This window comes from Halichoeres trimaculatus, unplaced genomic scaffold, assembly GCF_033239565.1.
Source record: "Halichoeres trimaculatus isolate MK-OKI-2021-1 unplaced genomic scaffold, fHalTri1.1 fHalTri1_scaffold_8, whole genome shotgun sequence".
In the NCBI taxonomy this organism is placed as follows: domain Eukaryota; kingdom Metazoa; phylum Chordata; class Actinopteri; order Labriformes; family Labridae; genus Halichoeres; species Halichoeres trimaculatus.
This window is the reverse complement of record NW_027437186.1, coordinates 34203647-34227072: the sequence shown is the minus strand read 5'-3', so window position 1 is coordinate 34227072 and position 23426 is coordinate 34203647. Positions and strand designations below refer to the sequence as shown.

Below are 23426 nucleotides of genomic sequence, written 5' to 3'. Positions count from 1 at the left end.
TTAAATAAATTAGATAAAATGTTTTTTTTTAGATAATTAGTCACTAGATTTTTACTAAGAATAGCAAAAAAAAGTTTTTCTTCTTTGATGCATCTTTAGAACATCCAACATGTTGCATTGCTTGTATGCTGTAAAATCTTTGAAATCGGAACCAAACACGAAACCTTTTTCGAAATTGAAAACTAAATCAGTTATGAAAGTCTTATAAAACAAACAAAATACATAAAAACAGTCTGTTTAACCATCTAAATAAACCACAGCCCTTAAAGTTAGAGTTTTAGGCCACATTGACTTGGAAATCCTGGAAATCAGGACTTGCATCAGCATTTGGTCTTCCTGTGAAGTGTGACTGACTATTTGCAGAAAAAAAGAACATATTTACATCATAAAGATCATTTTTCATGTCAGATGTTTTATATTTTTGGAACTGCATCATGAAAATGTGAGGCTAATTTGCAGTGATCATGCTGTGAGCAGAGATTAAGCAGGTTTCCTCTCCTTTAACCACCCTGCCTTTTGTATATAACCCCCCTATAGACCTCAAATAAATTCCAGAGGTGTTTTTCACCTTTTAGAAAATCCAAGAGTGAGTGTGTGCACAAGCTCACAAGGAAATCTGTATGTATATGAAATCAGGGACTGCAGAGGGATGAGCTACCAAGCAAATCCCTTTTAATTTAAAAAGAAACTTGTAGGAGATGACATTTTTCACTTCTCACATGGAAATCGTGCTGAAAGAAAATCTGGCTGTTTCATTCTCGTTCAGGTCTTCTGAGCAGGTGGACAGGAGCCCAGACACATCTGAGGGAGCGTATCTGTCCCTGCGTACAGACATTTTGATTTATGTTCTTTAAACATCTTGTGCGAGAGCCTGTTTGGCACTAAGTGATGAACGCTGTGAGAAAAGGGATGGATCATCTTGAATTAGCCGGTTCCTTCTGAATGAAAACAAGGGGCTGAATATTATGGGAAGGAAAACAGGAGGAGAAAAGTAAATCTGCACAGTTCAAGCACAGAGGTGACATCATGGGCGGTCTGTGTCCTCAGGACAGCCTGCTAATGTCATAGCACGCTTACTGTAAGTGTGACTCGGTGTGTGGGCGGCTTGGGTTGAGGCAAACTTCAAGATCAATTTGTGTGTTTGCTGGTCGGGGCGCTTTCCTGTGTGTTTGTGTGTGTTTGTGTGTTAGTGTGTGTGTGTTCCTGTATGCTGCTGGTCAACATCAATGTTGTCATGCTCTTGGTGAGGTGGGGGTTGCCCTGTGTGCAGCACAAGCCTGGAAGCCTTGTTGTACTTTTACTTCAGCTTGATGTAAAACTTGTTTGAGACCAGTATAAAAGCAAAGGCAGGTATCTAAACCTACAGTTAACATTCTCAGGGTAACGACAGGTAAAAAAAATACCATTAATGCTTCATATTTAAGATTATGGTTGACCCTGTGTGACCTGAAACATAGTGTTTTAGGGGACCAATTTTCTAAGGACACTGACTTGGTTTTACCACAGAATGTATATAGAGTGGACAGCGTGGCTCTGTCATTTACCATTATACAGTTTTGGAGGCAAAATACCCCCATCACAGAAGCCAACACACTGCAAAAAACTAAAATCAGTGAAAAATGTCTTTTTAGACTTAATATTAGCCACATTCACTTGCCCAGTCCAGAGAAGTGTCTTATTTAAAGTTATTTAAAGACAAAAATGAGGTCTGAATTGCTTGGTTCAAGTAAAAAAAATCTGCCAGTGAGGTAAGAGAAATATGCTTTTCAAGACTAGAATAATGTCTTAATACAAGTACATTTGTCTTACTCCACCGGCAGATTTTCTTTTACTCATTACAAGAAATTCAAACCTCATTTTTGTCTTTAAATAACTTAAAACTAGAGCTGGATTATGCCTGTCACCGATTAATCAACATCGGCCAAAATGTAGCCGATTATAAAAATTTTTGCTCCGCAGAGATTCTGTCACTCCTGTTCCTGTGTGTCTGTGTGTTGGGCTGCACACTGCCCGAGTGCCCGCCCCCTCCATCCACCATTACCTAATGTAAGACTATAATATAGCGTTTTTAACGTTGTGTAAGTTGCTTTTTTGTGAGATAAACAGAGATAAATGTTACTGCTAATTCAAACATCCACCATTATTTAATGTAAGAATATAATACGTTGTGTAAGTTGCTCATTGTGTGTTTACATTTTTATTTATTTTTTATTTAAGGTGTTCACAGTTTGACTTCTTTATTTATTATTGTGTTTGCAGCTTGTTCTTATTTATCATTGGTTAACACTACAGTTCTATGGTGACAGTTTTATAATTAAAGTTCCTTGTTTTAATTTAATAGTGTTCTCTCTCTGTCTTGAATCATATAGGTATTATAATGATTTGTGATTATCCTGTGTATATCAATGAATTTATTATATGTCAGCCGATATTTTGGATATCGGTTGATATATTGGATATTGGCTTTTTTTTGCCCCCAGTATTGGTAATTTTTTTTGGCATTGGCCCCAAAAATCCCATATTGGTCGGGCTCTACAAGACACTTTCCTGGACTGATGAAGTAAATGTGGCTCACATTAAGTCTAAAAGGACATTTTTTACTGAAAGTAAGACAGAAACACTTGGTAAGATTTCATTTTTTTGCAGTGCATTGGCAGCCACTGTCTGCGCAGTAGAGGCTATGAGAGAATCTGAGTAGAGCTGGGTGACATAAATAATGATTATCTTTTTATTTTAAGAGTCAAATCACTTCTTGACTCTACCTCCCGACATATTTTACAATTACCGAAAAAATTACACAAGAACGTCAGCTGTCAGTCATCGTTAAACAAGATGTAAAGCCTCTTTTTTAACCTCTTATAACTAATGAAAATGAAACTTTCAGAATAAAGAAGACCTGAATACAAAGCAGTACAATAATATCTTCAAATCACCACAACAATCAGAGGTGAGAAACATTTCTACGAGATGTATTGATTTTTTAAAGTCTGACCATAGCCCATCTGGAATGACTGGGGAGACAGATTTTTTCAACCTATGCTGCAGCCAGCCACCAGGGGGAGCAGTTTTTGTGGCAACCTCACTTTGAGCCAGGCAAGATGGGTTTTACATGCCGTTACATCAATTTAATTAAATTACTGCAACAACCTTTTAACCAAAATCTCCTAAAAAGACCACAACAGATGCAGAACTCCAGCTTTTCACCAGGACTAAGAAAAGTGATCATATCATGCAAGTTTCTGCACCATTTCACTAGCTGCCAGTTCATTTCTGAATTGGTTTTATTGATTGCTTTTAAAACACTGAACGGTCTCTGCCTCGGCTATATTTCTGACCTTTTAACACCTTACACTCCCACTCACACCCTGCGTTCCTCAGGCAAAGACCTGATGTGGATTCATGATGCCCTGCCCCCTTCTCTGGAATGAGCTGCCCGAAGAAACTAGGTCAACAGGTTCTGTGCTCTCGTTCAAGCATCTGCTTACTTTTTATCATTCAGATGTCTGAAATGTATTTCACACTGGTTTTATGGTTTCTTTAAGCTCACACTTTTCTTTTTGCTGAGTGCAGATTTGGGAAAGATCTGCAAAAAAAGATCAGTTTCACTTTTTTTGAAATCTTAACTGATGCCAAATCAAGTCAACAGACAGGATTCTGCTTCAAAACTCGTCACACTCTTGTGTCAGGGTATAAACACACAGTATGTCTGCTCCTGTTTTTTCCCTCCAGCCAGCAGGAGGGGCTGCAGCAGCACCCCCCACCACTGCCACCTCCTCCCCTCTCTAATGAGTGTTGTCAGTAAGTGGGTGCTAGCGAGAGGAAGGTCATGTGGTTGCCAGCAGAATTATGTCCAGGTCAGAGGTGCACTATATGGAGCTAACCCTTATTAGCGCAGCATTTCCCTCAGCTCCTGCTGCAGTCACAGCAGCCGCACAGCTCAGACAAGAGGAGACGAACCGAACAGGCACGGGCTCGCTCTGACACACACACAACAATGATATTCCATTTGTCGTGCGTAATGTAAGTGCTATTAAACATGGCTCTTTTTTTTTCTCCCACTGGTAATTGAACTCGGCACAATCATCAACACCATTAAAGCAGAGAAAACATGGCTTCACATCTTTGTATATCTGTGCTGAACATCTGAATGGTGTGATCGAAGTTTCATTTGGAAATGGAAACACAGGAAGCTTCTATCTGCAGACTATGATTCACAAATTAGCTTTTTCCTCTTCAATACTAGACGCTAAAATGCTCAGTAAGCTCTCAGGTCCTTTCATTAAAAACAGCTGTGTGGATCTTGTTTCATGATTTTGAAGGAAAGCTCATCATTGCTCATTAGATCCAGGACCACTCATTATTTGTATCTGGGTGGTTGTTTTTTGCAGGATTTTTATGAAAAGTGGAGAAATAAAGAAAAACATTCATTGAAAACAGCTTTAAAGACTACTTAAAGAGGGGGTATTGTGTTTTTGAATTAGGCTTCATACTGTCTCTTGAATTTTAGCTCCTGTCTCTTTAAGGCTTCTGCTCTACAAACCCCCTTCCCTCTGATTGGTCAGCCCTCAAGAGGCCGGTTTAGGGTGGAGATTGCGTCTTATTTTTTAGAACAGAGTGTTTTGATCAATTTACAGACAGATTCAGGGATTTCTACAACATATGAATGTGTAGAGGTTTGTAAATGAGGACATAAATACCCCCTCTTTAAGTTTCATGAATACACAAAATGAAAGTACTGGACTTACGATGTGAAGTTTCAAGAAGTCTCCGAGACCAGAGGAGCTATCCACCCTCACCAGGACAGCGTCCTTCAGGTGCGTGCTGAAGCCGATGGCTAGCCGGTCTGCCCTCGTGCTGGGACGGTCGTTTGGCGGCCACGTGTACGTGATCAGTCCACCATCTCGCCCAAATATGTAGGTTGTTCCCGCTGGAGAGACAAACAAACAGAGAAGGAAGAGGAGGCATTAATAGTGTATTTCCCCTGCTCAGCCGTGAACCAGGTGTGAACTGCTTTCTGTAAACACATTATTAACACAGAGACGTCGGCATTGATGCCACGTGTGAGGAGCAGCGTCAGTCTGGAGTGCTTCACGGTGCTGAGTAATGTCTCTGCAAAGCACTGAGGAACAGATCACTCCTGAACAGCTCTCAGCCCCCCGTCAGAGGGCTTATGCTCACTCGTGTCAATTCAATGAGTAGGGGGGAATTCAGCAGGAATGAAGGAGGCAGGTACTGCTGCCACTTTCATCATAATGCCGTGCCAATTACTCACTTTTATCACTGGTGATGCTTCACCTCCAGAGAGAAGAGATACAACTGAGCCCTACCGGTTGTGTCTGGTTCCCGGAGACAAATTTTATGGGTGAAATTGAGGCTAGCTTTCTAAATATCTGTATAAGAATGATTTGGATTCAATAAATAAATTAAGTCATATCAACTTATAACTGGTACCACATGATTTAAAATCTATGTAATGGTATTAATTGTCACTACGTTGCTGTAATGTTTTTATGTTGAGTCTACTAAGTAACCTGCCCTCAGCTGCAAGCATTTTCTGAAAGTTGGCACAAGATAACAGCAGGTTAACATTATCCCTGCTACTTTATTCACACATATAATTTCTGCATTTTTCCCAAAATACTTCCTTGCGTAGTTTTAGAAGTTTCTGGAGGATCCTCAGCTTAAGCAGACTGTGATATCATTCTGCATGCAAGAGATGCTTACAGATACATGAGTGCAGCGATACAGCAGGGTGTCATATCCACAGCATATCCAAATAAAATACAGTTGATAAATGAGTCAAATCTGATTAAAAATCAAGGGGCAACATCCGGTGAGTAAAAATAATAAGGCGGAAGTGCTAAATGTTGCTGTTCATTGAGAATCCGCTTGAGGGTGGCTGCAGAAAGACCAGAAGTCACGTACACACCCACCTTTAAAAAAACAGACTTTTATGGCATTAAAAGCATGTTCCCAGCCTGGTTGAGTCTAAAACGCCGATTTCACTATCAGCACATTTTACAGTGAGTGATTTTTTTCTAACTTGGCGGTTTAGAAGTTATTAGGATGGTTTCATTGTCCTATCAGAGACACAGCTCAGGTCATGTGACTGACGAGTGCCCTGTAGCTATTTGAAAAGAAAATCAAATGTGGCTGCATCTGCAGATTGGCTTCATTTCAGAATGAGGAACACCGGGTGACGTTGCGTAGGCTACGTCCATATTTTATACAGTCTATGTTAAAGATGCTATGAGGAGGATCTGTTTTAGGCCCCGTCCACACAACAACGTTTTTATCTAAAAAGGCTTAAAACACAGTGAAAAAAAAAAGTGTTTACATGGAAACGCAGAGGGACCCAAAACACCGTTGTAAGCATGCCAGGCCTGTCTCGTCCAAATGCCGCTTTTGGGTGATATCCAACCGAAGTAGAGTTGGGCTGATTATCTGGTGTATTAAGGAATACTAAGAGCAGAAGTGGAGCAACAGATGCATATTTTGTATACAACATGGTAGTCTGCAACGATCCCATGGTACTGTTGTCCTGTTGTATGTGATCACGCGGAGCGAAGTGTGACGTCAGCGTTTTACTATTCACACGGCATTGGTGTCGGCAGCCTTTCAGGAAAAACTTACTCAAAAGTTTGTGTTATTGGTCGGCTGAAATGCCGTTTCCATGTAAACTACAAGCCAAAACGCAACAAAACTTTTGCATTTCACCCTAAAACTGTTGTCTTGTAAATGGCCCCTTAATTGCACTCCCTCGCCACCTTGTGGCCCGGAGTATCCGCAATGTGTCGTAAATTACTTTTAGTGAGGCATGTGGTTGTTTTGGAATTAAATGGAGATCAGATTGAATCAAGTTTTCTTTGTTCAAAAAAACTTTTTACTGAATACAACGCACAGAGTTAAGGGACTTAACAGTACAGTTATGTAACGCTACAGTTTGAAACAAGACATCAAGCCGGCTTTATGTTAGTGCCACTTTGTGGCCCGGTGCTCTGAAGTATCTGTAGGCCAACGTGACAACAAATAAACACTGTCAGTTTACAAGTAGCTTAGTAGCCGTTTATATTTCGCGCAGCTGGCAGCCTGGTGCTTTAAGACGTGTCTGTAATATGTAACATAAGTGAATCCTGGTTATGTCCTGCCAGTCATCTACCAAGCAGAGCTAACGTAGCTGAGCTAACAGCCCGCTAATTAGCTTTTAGCTCAGGCTGTATCTCTCTCCTGTTTGTCTTTCTTCTGCTCTTCTGTCCTTTTCTGTCTGACAGTTAGGCTCCAGTGTCCACCATCACTACAAAATTAATCACAGACATTGTTTTTAGCAGAGAAAAACACAGATCTCTCTTCTCTCTACTAAACTTCAGACTTCACTGCCAGACTGGAAGCTAAGAAGTAGCAATTAGAAATAACCTGTAACCAGCAATATTGGGGCTCATAATCTCATTTTAAAAGTGTGGATTTACAATCAGGCGTAAATCTAGAATATATCTTTTTCATGTAAAGGTTAGTAGAATTTATTCTGTTAGTATTAATTTAGTTTGGTCACACTTTTTAGAGTGCAGGTTACCAGCGTGCCAAGCGGGCCCCTCCCTGCTCTCGTGTTTCATGGTCAGCCTCAGAGAGGACTCAGCCGGCAGCTTTTCCAACTGACTGGTCCAATTCTGCCCTTCCTGTGACCTCAAAACTGTCTCCTCCCTGACTGGCAGCATCACCACATTGTCTTTCGAAGCCTTGTAAGAGGTTTATCGTGTGACCCGCTGGAGAGGAGAGTGCTTCTAATTACCTCGCTGCTCAGTGAGGAAAGAGCCCTGCAGCATTATGCCAGTGACCTAGTCGAATTGAGAGTTTGAAATAAGGCCTCCTCGACTAATAAAAGAAGTGGTCTGATAAAAGTAGGACGATTTATTCATGCAAAAAGCCGCAGATTCAGGTTATGATGCAAGCCAACCATCCAGGGCTTTACAATTTCAGAGCTGTCAGAGTCGTCTCAATCAAATAAGAGCCTATTTCTCCCCAATTAGAAACCCTCATTAGGATAGCGTTTCAATTCATTTCTGCCGCGACACAGAAAAGTGTGGCCGGGTAAAAGAAAGTGTGTATGTGCGAGCGCTATTGTGCATGAGTGAGTATGTGATTGGGAAATAAATGCCTGAGAGAAAGCCTGAAAATGAATGCAGCTGTCAGATTAGCATAAAAACGGCCATCTTCATGAAAAATTAGACAGGGAGCTCTGCGAGTGTGATGTGCATTTACACGTGTGTGTGTGTGTGTGTGAAAGAGAAAGAGCAGCACAGATAGATGGAGAAAGAAAGAGACAGAGAGTGTTAATATTCACAGTTGCAGGGAGTTAAACAGCCTGAACAATAGATTATAAATCATTGTGACTGTAATTCCAATATTTTCTTGTAAACCAGTTCACGAGGATATAAAACCATCGATATGTTTTGCATTTCTTTCTCTCTGCCTCTTGTTTTCTCCCCTCTGGCTTCTCTTCTCAGCGGAGTGATTAAAGTGGGTCCCTCTTCTCTCAAGTTCATTTTCCAGATCCATTCAAGTCAATACTCGCTGTCAACCATTAGCTCAAAAGAATTGCTTCATTAATTAACGATAATGAGATTAACAAATGATGTCAGGACACACGGATGCGTGGTGGATTTATTGTTTTCATAAACTTGCGTCTGTAAAATGAAATAACGCTGTTAGCATTCTTGTTCGACTAATGGATAAAGCGTTATGAAGCTTGATGACTTCTACAAAGGGAAAGACATTATGTGTAATATATTTGCGAGGCGAGCGTCATTTCTTTTTCATGAAGTCTGGCGGCTACAGCTGAAAAACCCTCCGTGTTCTCTTCCGTTAATGCACATCTGATGCCGGCCTCTTCACAGAGCAATCTCCTATTCATGAAGCTCTCGCCGGACTGTTGTCACCGTCTCGGAGTCTTCGCCCCGAGCCACCAAACACTTGCTCCGTACTCTGGCTTATTATAATTAAGCTCTTTTAAACCATGTCAGGGTTGGAACTCACTAGGCCCTGAAGCGTCCGCTCCCCTCTCCGTCTATTCATACGATATGACACCCACTTTTTTCTCCTGACAGCTTATTTACTGTTGGTGACCTCCGCTGAAAACATGCTAAAATATGAAGATGGCTCATTTCATTGGACCGCTGTCTGGATCTGGCGTGTGGCGCCCGAAAGCTAAATGGATAAACAGCAAGGCCAACATGTCAAGACATCAGAGGTCAGCTAAACTCAGTGACGTGCAGATTATATAAATGCTTCAAGAACAAATAACAAGTGGATACGTGGTGGAGTATGGGTTTCTGATTGTAAAGTTGAACAGACTACAAATAACATTTCTCCACATTTAGCTCAAAAACATCACTTTTTCTGCAGATTTAGAGAAATATTTGTCAAGTATATTTGTCAAATATTATTTAAAAAATGTTGAATATTATTTATAAATGCAATAAATGAATGTCCTGATTCTAGATATTTAGCTATGTTTCTAAACATGTAGTTTTCATTCTAAATATTTAGCTAAGACTCAATATTTATCAAAGATCTCTAAATATTTGCAATATTTCTAAATATGGAGTTCTAAAGATTGCTAAATATTTAGCTACGATCTCTGTAAATTTAAGCTAATATGCAAATTCCCGCTCCCACCCGCCTGGTAGTACCAAAACAAAAGTTTGAGGAAGTGAGAGATGTGAGATATGAGAATGTCAAACTAAGGGATGGGTTTCTTTCACATCCGAAATGATACGGTACTGATGCCTAGTACCTGGCAATCAGTACCGGTACTCAACGGTGCCAATTTTCGGTACTTTTGTGTGTTGATGTGGTTAATATATATCATTTTTTTTAGAAATAAATTGTAAATTCTTTTCTGTTTAACATATTTATTCTTTAATATATAACCTTGTAATGCTGCGTTCATGTCCGGCATGGAAAATCACCTACTCTTCCACTCCCACAAGGTCACAAGGATGTGTTTAGGTACCTAAACATGGTACATTTTGATTTGAATCGGTACCCGGTACTTTTGATAGAATTCGGTCAGTACCTATAAAAGTTTCTACTTCAGTACCCATCCCTAGTCAAGCTCTACTCCTTCGAGGCCACAGGATCTTCAACGGCGCCATCACAGCACTTGGTATATTTATTTTATAACGGCTGATTTAGCCGACTGTGTTTGACATTCCCAAACTCTGCTTGGCTGGATTGCTTCCTCCAACTTTTATTTTGGTAGTTCCAGAGGGCGGGAGTGTTAATTTGCACGTAAGCTAAATATTTAGAAACCGTACCTCAAGTTTTAGAAATCTTGACTTCATCCATAGAAATCTTAGCAAACATTTCTAGGTCTTTAGCAAAGAGATTTCTAAATATTTAGCTACGTGGTATATATAAAATCTTCTTCCTCGAACTTTTATTTTGGTACTTCTAGTGGACGGGATTGTGAATTTGCTTGTTAGCTAGATATTTAGAATTCAAACCTCAAAGTTTAGGAATCTTGACATCATATTTAGAAATCTTTGCAAATATTTAAAAACTTTGCAAAGGATTTTTAAATCTTTGGAAAATACAAAGTCTTGGCTAAATATTTAAAGTCTTTGCACACTGAGTCAGTTTTTTTTTTCCCAGACTTACGCACATTAAAGAATAAATTCGATCTCACGTTATGTCAATCAAGCTTGCGCACATGATCCAAAACTTTCGTCCATCATTATTTTTTTCGGAACAGGTTCAATTTTTTTGCAGTTTTTCGCATCTGCCCAGGTCGTTTCCTGGGTAGTTTGGCTGTTCAGAGACGCCGTAGGCTACTTGCAACATCACATTTCTTACATATCTTCTCTGCTCATTTTGGGCTATGTTCAGATGGTTAATGAAGACTTGTGTATGTGTGTGTGTGTGTGTCTGTGTCTGTGTGTCTGTACATGACGTTTTTTTTTTTTTGTTTGTTTTATTTATTTATTTATTTATTTATTTTTCAGATTATGGATCCAAAAAACGGACCCAGTGTGCAAAGACTCTTAAAATTAAACTAAATGTTTAGAATCAATACGTTCATTTATAACCTTTATAAATAACATTCAATATTTAGATATATCATTTAAAATTTAGATAAATTATTCAACATTTAGATGGAACATTTGACAAATATTTTCCTTTTCCACTAATATTGCTCTAGATCTGCAGAAAAAGTGATGTTTCAGAGCTTAATGTGGAGAAATGTTGTTATTTGCAGTGTGTGCAACTTTCCAGTCGGTGCCCCATGGTGGAGCAGTCAAAAATCCATACAGGCATGTGAGACTGGTGCAAAAACTCCTTGAGGGACTGTTGAGGATTAAGATACACGGGGAACACAGCTAATGCACACCTACACAGCAGTGAGCAGTGGCATGAAATCAGCCGACACGTGCTTGTGTAACTCCAGAGGTGGGAGTAATTATGCACAGGCTCCATATTTGTTATTTAGGCTCCCTCCTGGGAAACTGGCTCCTGATATGGATCTGTTATAGTCATTAGATACAGTAGCGTCCTGGAAACACTTCCCTGTTTGTTGTCTCTTTAGTTTGACAAGAGTTTCAGTTTATTCCCTCTTCACCCACAGTCTAATAAAAAACAAATGAAAGGACAAGATGTTGGAGGTAATGAGGGGAGTTTTTGAGAAAGTGCTCAGAGGTGTAGCGCTAAACAATACAAGCAAACAGAATGTAATTAAGATGTTCCTGCTGCACGTATCCCCTCATGCATTTGTATCTCTTACATTCATGTGCGTTTCCCCAGAGAGGGCATCGTGCAGGAGGAGGCGCAGCATTTCAAGCACATTTTGCAAGGTCTTCCTCAAAGCTGCTGCAGTTGATGAGACCTCCAGCATGAACTCCTCAACCACAAGCCCCACTCCCCTCCTCTGCCCCTGCTCCCGCTGATGGGTAATGAATTAATCTGTCCTCGTGTTGGACTACATCGCGAGGCGGCTGCTCTCCGCTGTGTCACTTAACATCAAAGAAGATAAACATTGGCAGATCAAACACTCTGCTTTCATTAAAAATGTAGCACCATCCCAGGAGCTCTCCTGCGCTCGGCCAGAGAGGTGTGTGGGATAGCCGGCTGCATGATAGCAAACACGGCCTGTGTGTTATGGAGCCCTCTTGGCACCGACTTCACAATGTCTCAATCTGTTTCTGCTGGAACGGAGCGGGAGCATATAGCACGCTAGCCCCTGAGCTCTGGATGTTAAATACGCTGCTCGGTGTCATATGAAGAGGCGGGAAGGTGTGAGTAGAGGAAGGAGAGCTGGCTCCGTGCCCCCGGAGAAGCACTTGTAGGGTAGCGCTGTTGCTACTCTTCGGCTGAGGTCACGCCTGCATCCCAGACTGTCTTTCCTCTGACCTCCAGCGCAGCCGTCATAACCAGCCTCATATTACCACCTCTGCCGAGAAACGAGGGAGGAATCCAATCATAATTACATAGTTGTGATGGAAATATGAAAAAGGAGAGATGACATTATGGATTTGCTCTCTGTCAGCACCTCGCACTTGTGTTTCTCTCGTTTTGCTGCCAAGGATTCCCGTAATGACTGGGGTGCAAAAATAGATCGCAAGGGAAGTGGCGGATAGTATTTGATCATTTCCACGAATGTCTGGAGCAGAATTTGAAGTAGGTTTACCCCTATACATTCAATTATAACATTTCAAGGTTTAACTTAAGAAATTTGCTTAATGAGGGTAACATCTAGACGGAAAGAAGCAAACATTTACATAAATAGCTGTATGTTCTTTTTCTTTTCAATCCAGAGCAAAGGACACAACTTCATTAAGAACGACAGTGTTTGGGTCTATATTTGGTTTGTGTGCCCCCTGAGAGGCGGACTACAATTAAAAGAAGCTTAATGATGTTTATTGGTTTACTATTTCAGTTCCCCAAAAAATCATTACCACAATTTATGAAGACACTATTACCCAATCCAGCTCCGTCGGTATCTGTTAAAGGAGCAATCTTCGATCAATTCCCCCCGGAGATTTAGAGCCGTGAGGGAAAATTGTGAGTCAACATGATCAATTTTAGTGTTCCCTACCTCCGACCCACCTTTACCAGCTTGGCCTTAGCGTTCAGGGGGGTTTGATGGTACATGGACTGTAGGGTTGTGCTCTTACTCGGCAGCTGAGAATTAAATCTTCTTCAGAGAACAATTAACGAGGATGTCACGCCACATGGTCCTCACAAAAGAGGCCGATCTTAATGTCTCTTTCTTTCCATCCACCTTCACCTTTATGTGACGCAGTGAGAATCAGCAGAGGCTTTGTGTGGCAGTGTTAACACACGTCTTCATCCTCACAATGTAAAAGAAGTGCTATGAAAGAAGAGGATTGGAGAAAAAAATGCTTTCTTTTTTTCAACAATGAATCATGAGGAGTAATGACATTTGTTGAATTACGCAGTAAAAGATCATTTCTTTAAGTCTAGTAATGGAAGAAAAGGTTGATATCTTCAAGATCAGTCTAAACACCTGCTAGCATCTTTAAGGCCATGTACACAGATAGCCGGATATTGACGCATCTTAAACCAAAATGCCCAAGGGGCAACATGCGGCTAGTAAAAATGAAGCTTATGCTGAAGTGCTAAAAGTTGCTGTTCATCAAGAATCCACTTGAGGCTGGGTGCAGAAAGACAGGTAGTCACGTACACACCCAGCTTTAAAAACTGACTTTTGTGGCATTACCAAGCGGCAACCCTCGGTCTGGGAATATTAGACAATGCTGAAGTGTTAAAATCTGCTGTTTCTCGTGTGTGCGCTTGAGGCTGGCCCCAGAAGTACAGGAAGTCACATACACACCAAGCCAAAAAGAGCTGTTTCAAAGCAGAAATGAACCTATTTACAGCCTGGTTCAAAAAACTTCTCCTGTCTGAGTCTCTAATTTTACCATGGGCACCCACTGTAGGGGGGGTGATTTTTTGTTTTTGTAACTTGGCCATTTGGAGGATATTGAGATCGCAAGCTCCCCCAATAAGAGGCACAGCTCAGGGTCACGTGACCGACAGGCGCCCTATGGCTGTAGGCGAAGCCCTTGCCACTACCAATATGGCCGCTATAGCTGATGTGCTTCATTTTCTGTTTCAGAGACAGACGGGTGACGTCGGCAAGGCTACGTCCATGTTTTATACAGTCTATGGGCATTAAAAAGCATATTTACAGCCTGGTTCAAAAAACAGCTTGGGCCTAAAATGTTGATTTCACTATCAGCACACACTGTACGGGGGATGACATTTTTTTTTCTAACTCCGCGGTTTAGAAGTTATTAGGATTGTTCAATTTCCCAATCACAGCCCAGGTCACGTGACCGGCAGGCGCCCTGTAGCTGCTCGAAGAAAAACTCACAGCGGGGGTCCTATCAAATGTGGCTGCCTCCACGGATTGGCCTCAGTTTACAGTTTCAAGAACAGACAGGTGACGTCCTGGAGACAACGTCCATGTTTTATACAGTCCATAGAAATTTTGCGGAAGTCGAATCTTTACCCCTAAATACATACCATCATGAACTCATACATGTATTATACTTCATATTTGTGGGAAAACAGTACAGACAATTAAAATAGATGGAGCACAAACACAGACACTCTCTACTTTGACGCAACTCGAGACAAAGTGGACGATGCCGATGACCCCATAGCACCGGTAGCTGTGCATTCACACGCACTCCATGTTAAAAACTAGGAGCTTATGAACAGAGCAGTGTACTTCGAAACCTTCTCTATTGTCTTACGTACATATATTTATTGGCCCCGTAAAGTCAAAACGACGCAAGTCAAGGACCTCCTGTACAGTCTTAGGCCACATCATCGTTTTTGGGAAACTCCGCCCAAAGTGAAGATTTGGAGAAACACTGGTTTCATGGTTTCATGTAAACACCAGGAAACAGTTTTCAGTTTTCACAGCTGAATGACAGGGGCTCATTCTGATTGGCTGGCTGGTTTTTTATGTCTGGTAAACACTGCCAAATAGGTTTGACATGCCTCAAGCCGCACTTATTGGTGCATTTGCCTGCTGCATGTGGGCGAAATCATTTTAAAAAATAAATGAGGGGGGTTTATTCAGAACAAATGTGTGCAGATTTGTTTCCTGTAACACTTTGTCTTTAATAATAAAGCTTTTCAATTAAAACAAAGTGCAACACTTTAAGCAATGTGAACTATTTTAACACAAACTGAAGAATATCCTCTTTGTTTGAAGCTGCTAGATGAACTGTTACTGATCATGAAATAGTCTCACTCTAACACTGATTATACCATACTGCCTGTGCATGACCGACATAATAAAATGAGATTATCTACAGTAAGATTGGTTATTTCTTTATCATGAGGCTCAGAGATGATAAAGTCAGATAAAGGCAGAGTCGGTATTAGTCAGTCACCTTGAACTGTCTCTGTTCAGAGCTCTGCTGGTGAAGTTTGGATCAGAGAAGTCCTCCAGCAAGAAGTTTTTTTTTTTTTTTTTTTTCTTTTTATCTTTAGATAATTTTCTTTTGACACTGTTTTTTTGTCCTGATACTGGAGCAGGATTAGCAAAAAGATGTGTATTTAAGATGGAGACACTTTACAATCAGGGCTGTGCTAGCTTAAAGAGCTAACTGGCTGTGAAAAAGGAAGTCACTTGACATTGCCGTGTAGAGGCTTAAGTGGTCTTTGAGAACTTAAGAGTTTAACTCTGTGTATTTTAATGTTATTTGGATATTTATTGGTACATTAGAGCTCAGTAACCATAACTCATGGTAATGCATCAGAGTTTGAAACGCTTAGTCGTGACACTTTGATAATTTGGCGTAGCAACAAATCAACACAACCTCATTTCTTTACAACCTGATAAAAGTGATCTTAAACAAACAAAAACATTAAAAGCAGGACCTGTATTAATTTGCTTCCAAAACAAATGCACCTCACAGAAGATTAAACTGACTACTTAGCAAATTTGACCAAATTTTAATCATAAAATAAAGGATAAACAATGTTTATCAACTCCCTGATCCCACAGAGCGAGTCGTGCTGTTTGATAGTAAAACCATTTCTGATACGAACCGTTTCTGTGCCGTCAGAAGAAAAAAAAACATCATTTGATTATTCAAAGGTCAATGGAGCGTGTTCCTTCTTTACAATATTTCTCATATTCTCCGTCCTTGTTATGTCTGCAGCAGAAGAATTTAAGGACGCAAAGATTTCATCCTCCAGCTTTGATGTTGAAAACCTTTTCACATTTCGACACACCGTGTATGTGTGTGAGCGTGTGTGTTTACATGTCTGTTGTTGACGTGAAATCCGTTGCTGGGTGTTTAAAGTGAACACAGATCACTGAGAAACAACATCCTCATCGCTGAGCTTGTACGATCCAAGGACGAAGTGTTGAGCAGCATTTAATACATCATTTACTTTCCCCTAATGCGTTTTAAATTATACATCATGTCAAATATAGAAGAGGCTTTTATGAACCTGTCTGGTTGATTTCACAATGCTTTAAATTTTCATATCAGTGAGAGGAGTTTGATCTGTGTAACTTATAACCTGATTTCTTTCAGTCTCTGAGTGTTCCCCCTGTACTCTACTGTAACTATTGTTTTGAACCATTTCCCTTCACTTTGATCAGTTAAATATAAACCTCCTCTAAGAATATCTTCCTGAAAAAACTGAATTGTACTCCCTGGCTGACACACGGCAGGGCTTTTATTTTGGCGACCTATTCCTCCCTCTCAGGGGTTCCTCCTCTGTGCCTGCGTGGCGTTCTGGCGACTCTCTGAACTTTACCGAGCCGTGGCATTAGGGATCCCCTGGGATTTGTGCTTGTCTTGCTCACCTTCTGGGTCCATGTCAAAGGTGTGTGCTGCACTCGGCAGTTTTGCTCTGTGCTGCCTTCACACCTTTACCAAGTCATGTGTGCATGAACAGATCCTGCTCTGAAGCTTGTGGCCTTTCTCTGGATATGTAGGCCAGTCTGACTTTGATGTATTTCCCTCAAGCAGAGGGAAAAGCTTTTTTTCTCATTCCAAGTGTTCAAGTATTCACACGTGGCTGTAGGATGAATGAGGATGCACCTTGCTCATATGCTAGTTCACTGAAAAAAAACGGAAAATCTTATCAAGTGTTTTTGTCTTATTTTGGTGAAAAATGTCTTTTTAGACTCAATGTGAGCCACATTTACTTGACCAGTTCAGAAACATGTCTTGTTTCAAGTTATTTAAGGACAAAAATGAGGTCTGAATTGCTTGTAACAAGTTAAAAAAAATCTGCCAATGGAACAAGAAAAAAGTAACTTGAATTAAAACATTATTCTAGTTTCAAGCTAATTTTTCTTGTTCCATTGGGAATTTTTTTTTACTTGTTACACGCACACATCATTATCATTTCATCTTTTCACATGGTCCGACGTAAAAAAAACAAACAAAAAAAGCAAAACAGAAACTGCAAAAATCGTAAATATAGTTGGGGCCACAGTTGATTTGGGTCATGTGACTTTGAAGCAAACCATTGCTAATTATTTCTTTTTTTAATTATTTTTTTTTAATGGGCAGCACAGTTGAAACAGATTTCTCGGACACACACAAAGTGACTAATTTTATCTAAATTAATAATTTAAATAGTTTTTAAAACAGCTTTGTCATGTTAACTAAATATTTTGAAAAATTAAACTAAAAATATAAAACGCAAACATGAATTCTGGTGTTAATTTTGAAGAGCACACAAACTCAAATCAACTCTAAGAAATCATACAACACAAAAACTGCTAAATCCAACACATGATTTGCATTTTTTTTTTTGCTTAAAGAATTATGGACCGTGTTGGTGTTGCAAGAAAAAAATAAAAAAAAATATCAGGATTTTTTTTTTTTTCAAATTGAAATTCTTCATTTTAGTCTTTTTTTTATAAACTAGATTGGAGAAAAAGGTTGGAAATGATGGGAATTGGTGAAATGTTTCTCTCTGACTTACGATTTGTGATTTAGTATTAAAATAGTTTTAAAAACACGTAAGTAATGTTGAATACTTTGAAAATAATATTGAAGATGATAAACATTATTAAAAAAAAAGAACTTTAAACAATATATCAGGATTTTTGGTTAAAAAAAAAATTATATATATATATATATATATATATATATATATATATATATATATATATATATATATATATATTCAACTTAAATTCTTTAATTCAGTCTTTGTTTATAAACAAGATTGGAAAAAAGTTTCCACTTTTCTCCAGCAGAGGGTGAAATGTTTCTCTCTGACTCATATGATGTGCATTTTATGGGAAAATATGGCTCCTGATATAGTCAGTAGACATTATCATCATCATTGAACTTCTTCACATGGTCTGGTGTTAGAAAGCAAACTAAAATAACAAATATCATAAATATCAAAGAATCAAAATTTAAATTTAATTGGAACTCAATCGCGAGAATGGCATATTGTTCCAGCCCTAATCATGGGTCTGAGAGGCAGAAATGTAAAGTCCAGATATGTGGACGCTGGGTCTGAAGAGGTTAAAATAAGACAAAAACACTTGATAAGATTTCATTTTTTTGCACAGAGCAGCATTCCTATTTTTATTCCTCCCGTTTCCCTCTTAATTGAGATGGACGTATTAAAGTTCGTTTTGCTGTCATCCCAGTCGAATGCTGCACAGAGTTGTTCCATCCTCAACCCGGCGGTGAAACCCTTTTCTCCTCATGCCTGCTGCTTCTGTTCTAACTGCCTTTCCCATTATAAGGGAGGCAGTTGTTTGTGCACAGAGAGGATTAAGACAAGTCAACAATCCATAGCCTTTTTAGTCTCCCAAAGGGCTGCTCACACACCACTGAAGATAGAGAATGGCTTTTTCCAGGAGCAGAGCTCGAGAGCGAGGTTTAAATTGTTGAAAGGACCTCGCCGTACTGCAATGGAACAATGAGCAGATATAGAAATAGAGATTGCGTTGGGTGGAGGTTGGGTGGGTGGGGGTGGGGAAACCGCATAGATCTAGCTGTATCCAGAATATTTTTTCCATCTGTAGTCAGGGCTGCCACCTTTAAGGCAGAAAAATAAGGGACACCCTCAGCAGCTGGGGGAATTTTAAGAATTGTAAGAATTTTAAAACATTTTTTCAAAATGTTTTCTGTCCTGTATGTCCTTTTGTTTTTGTTTTTTTCTATGATCATGATTGATACTGGTTATCAGTATTGTATGGAACTTTTTTCATGTTGCACCAATGAATTGTCTGTATTCTTGATGTGTTGGTCAGCAATAACCAATCTGGGAAAAATATATTCAGTAAAACACTGTGGTAGCTTAAAAATGATTCATACCTTTTTAAAATCTCATTCTGTTGATTCTTTTAGTAGGATTGGCTTTTCCAAATTAATCATATTTTATTAGTTATTGATGAGATTCCTTTATCTGGAGATGCTTCAGGTTTAAAGAATTGTGAATGACATTTGTTGGTCCCGATGTTGCAGTAACATTGTTCTTGACAGATTTTACGGTGTCCTTTAAGATCATTTCACTGACTAGCCATTTTTGTCTTTTTGTCTTTTATCTCTTTTATTTCTTTTATTTATATCTTACCTTGGTTTTACTGTTTTATTTCTTGTTCATTATTTTTTCATCACTTTTATTATTTCATTGTTTCGTTATTCTATTAACACTCTTAACATTGTCCTTTTAAAACCTGCTGTCACGTTCTCTGCTCCCAACCCCTTTTGCCTTTTATTTACTTTATTTTTCTTTCTTTCTTTCTTTCTTTCTTTCTTTCTTTCTTTCTTTCTTTCTTTCTTTCTTTCTTTCTTTCTTTCTTTCTTTCTTTCTTTCTTTCTTTTAGCTTTTATATTGGTTCTCAGGCTCTCATTCTCATTTTGCATAGCATGGTTCTTGTATTGCCTGGGTTCATATGGGTCAAAGCTTGTGTTACATGTGTGATGCTTGTGTTTGTTTTTAAATTCTGGCTGTTAAAGCACTTTATTAACTTCTGTTTTAAAAAGTATTATTATTATTATTATTATTATTATTATTATTATTATTATTATTATTATTGTTATTATTATTATTATTTTTCATTTTTTTTCAATGGGGCACGGGTCGGAGTCGTAAATGCAGCCACAGCCATGTTTACTTCTGATATCCTGTGACTTTCTCTCACCCAATTAATGATGAGCATTTATTCCATAAAATCAACCAACCAACTGCCATTTTGTAGAGGGTGGACACAAACGCATGTTGATTACAGGGAGAGTGCTGAAATACGGGACGATTCTGAATTTTATGGGACTGGTGGCAACCCGAGCTCTTCCAGCCACTGCTGTGTGCTGTCGGAGAGATATAACATGTTGAGTGGATTGAAAATGAATCTATTGTGAGGAAACTGTACATTTCTTGGTGTGTTCAGTGATGAAAGTTGATATTCTACTGGAAAAAGTTCTATCGATGTATGCTAACCGCTAGCATACTAATAGAATTCCTGATGTACATTAGCATCAAGCTAGTGCCAAGTGCTCTATATCATTTTTGGTAGATTAAGAGCTGTATAGCATGTTGAATTGGTTTAAAATGACTCTTGTGCAAAACCTTGACCCTTGTTTGTGTGTTCAGAGATGAAAGTTGATATTTTGCTGGAAAAACAAAATTTTATCGATGTATGCTACCTGCTAGCATATATCTTGTAAGAGAGTTTTGTATCAGTGGGCTCTCCGGGAGATCTCTTGTAGCCCTATTTTTACTTTATGCTTTAATAAAAGTACAAACATATGAAGTAAGAGGTATATACACATGATTAAACTGACTTTAAAGTATAATTCACCTGAAGCTCTCAACCTTAAACACATAAGTAAGTCTTCTAGCTCAGGCTAGCTACTGTGAGCAAATTACCCTTAAAGCTCCAAACAAATAAAAACACATCTTAAAGCCTTTATACGACTTGCTACATGGTGTCTTTCCACGCTTAAAATTAACCAACCAACTGCTGTTTCTAGTGGGCCGACTGAAACGCATGTTGATTTAAAACGGGACGCAACCTTTAAGTGTGAAATACAAGGCGATTCTGTATTTTATGGGACGGGTGGCAACCCTGGAGGCTGCTGTGCTTTAACCACCGACTCCCAAACAACAAGTCTTACCTCCACACCCCTGTGTCTAATTATCCCGAGCTGCCCGTCAAAGGTGACAGGCAATTAATCACCTCACATGTGAGTCCCCTCTGTGTCAGCCATAAAAGTGACATCCGCCTGTAAGGTCTGTTTTTCCTGCTTGTGTCTGTTTTCAGGAGAAACACAGAAACTTTTGATTGCTTTGATCACGAAAATTATAGAGAAAAGCATTTAAAATAATTGTTGTGACACCTTAATTTTTTTTTTTTTTGCCTTTTTAAGATGATTACAACTCATTTTTAATGACTAAGTGGAGACAAAGGCCACATTGGAAACACACCATTTAACAATTAGAGTAAAGAGGTTTTTTGGAGAAGCACTAAAACAGCGTCCTCCATTTGCTTTGTAATGCCTCCTACTCCAATAAAATACAACGTGAGACCTTTTTTTCTCTCTTTGCACACTAAAAATCCACCATGTGAAAAATAAAACGACTGCAGAAGTCGAGTCAGGGCGAAACAGTGAAAGAGTAATCCCAGGCAAAGGTTAAACAGCAATATGTAGCATTAAAAGATGATGAGGGAGATTAGCATAAGATGAAGGCCTGTGACACAAAAAACTGCTCCCTTTGAGCTAAACTATGTGCTAGATTCACTTTGAAGTAATAAAAAGTGACATATTCATTTAAATAATCAACATTCCTCCCATTCTCAGCTGACCTCTTTAACCCCAAAGCCAGAATCAGCCTCTCTGAAGACTCCAGGCTGTACTTTTGAAAGACATTACAAAACCAACAGCGCAGGGTTCAGAATTAGCCTCCGTCGTGACCAGAAGTTCACAGCTCGTATGTGGTGTTGTTGGCAACAGTTTGGAATAAATTATCAGACGATTTGGTTTCATCACCACCAGTGGAAGCAGCGCTGACAACTCTGAAGCACAACAGAGAGCGTTACAGAAGGGATCCACAGGAAGAAAAAACTGCCTTATGAGAAGCCTCATGTCCTCGTACTGAGGTGCAGGATCGCCAAAAGCAAATATGTCACATATTAAATTAAACCAGCTTAGAGAGGTGATGTGCTGCTTGAGTGCAAAGAGATTCTGAGCTTAATGGAAGAAATACTAAAGCAGTGTTAGGTGAAGGGCTTCACTGGAAAAACTGGAATCTTATCAGTTTTTTTTTTCTCATTTTTAAAGAAGTCAATTGATTAAAATATTTAATCGCGATTAATTGTATGATCTTCCATAGTTACCTGGCGAATAATCTCAAATTGATCGTACATTTTTATCCTTTCCAGATTGACTTTAAAGGGATAATTTTCAAGTTTTTAAACCAAACAGCCTGTTTTTCTTTTTAAGCAGTTCAGTGTGACCCCAAGTGTGCCGTGCTCATCACGATTCACTTCTCTGCTTTGGCACGTTTCAAAGAAGTGGAAGAGTTCAGCACAGTTCACTTCAGCACAAGCACACGGAGAGCACGTATGACCCATGATGTACACTGCAAAAATCTGAAATCTCATTAAGTGTTTTTGTCTTATTTAAGTCAAACTTGTCTAACCTAACCCATGTCTTTATACAAGTTTGTACTTATATTTTTTAGGGATATACCGATTATCGGCCTTTTTTAAAATCTGACGGCTGATATGAAACCCATACAAAACTGTGTTGTTTTGGCTCTGATGCTTCTCCCTGTCTGCACTGTGGAAGCCCTAGATGGTCATTTTGAATCAGCCGTGTAAAACCACAAATAAAGTCATCGTGTAGATTGTCTGTGTTTGTGCTCCATAATTTTCTTGGTATCGTCACCTTTTTCACATCATGGACACAAAAATGAAAGAGTATAAAGATTCATGAATATGAATATGAAGTACAACAGATGTATTTGGATAGTTATTCAAAGATTTAAGGGGTATTTAGAAAAGGGGACAGTAGTAGCTTGGTACTGTTTTATGAGACAGTTATAAAAAATGGAAATTTAAAAATAATTAGAAAATAAAATAAAAAATTGATAAAAAAAATACAGAATGATAATTATTTTAAAAATCATGTTTAAATGAGACAGTTATAAATACTGGAAATTTAAAAACAATTAGACAATAAAATAAAAAAATTGATAAAAAAAAATACAGAATGATAATTATTTAAAAAATCATGTTTAAATGAGACAGTTGTAAAAACTGGAAATTCAAAAATAAATAAATAAATGAAATAAAATGAAAAAAAAATTATCATTAAAAAAAACCTGTTTTAATAAGAGTTATAAAAACTGTAAATTCAAACATAAATTAATAAAATATAATGAAAATAAAAAAAAAT

At 38.8% G+C, this 23426-nt stretch overlaps 1 protein-coding gene across 22 annotated transcripts in view; it reads right to left on the bottom strand.

Annotated features, from left to right (window-relative positions):
- LOC141794634 (neurexin-1a) overlaps window positions 1–23426 on the bottom strand; it is a 469750-nt gene that overhangs the window by 174184 nt on the left and 272140 nt on the right. For all 22 annotated transcript variants that reach the window (XM_074674993.1, XM_074674995.1, XM_074675004.1 and 19 more), the window contains one exon: window positions 4746–4927. In XM_074674993.1, the coding sequence (XP_074531094.1) occupies window positions 4746–4927 (182 nt within the window). The remainder of the gene's footprint in view (window positions 1–4745; window positions 4928–23426) is intronic.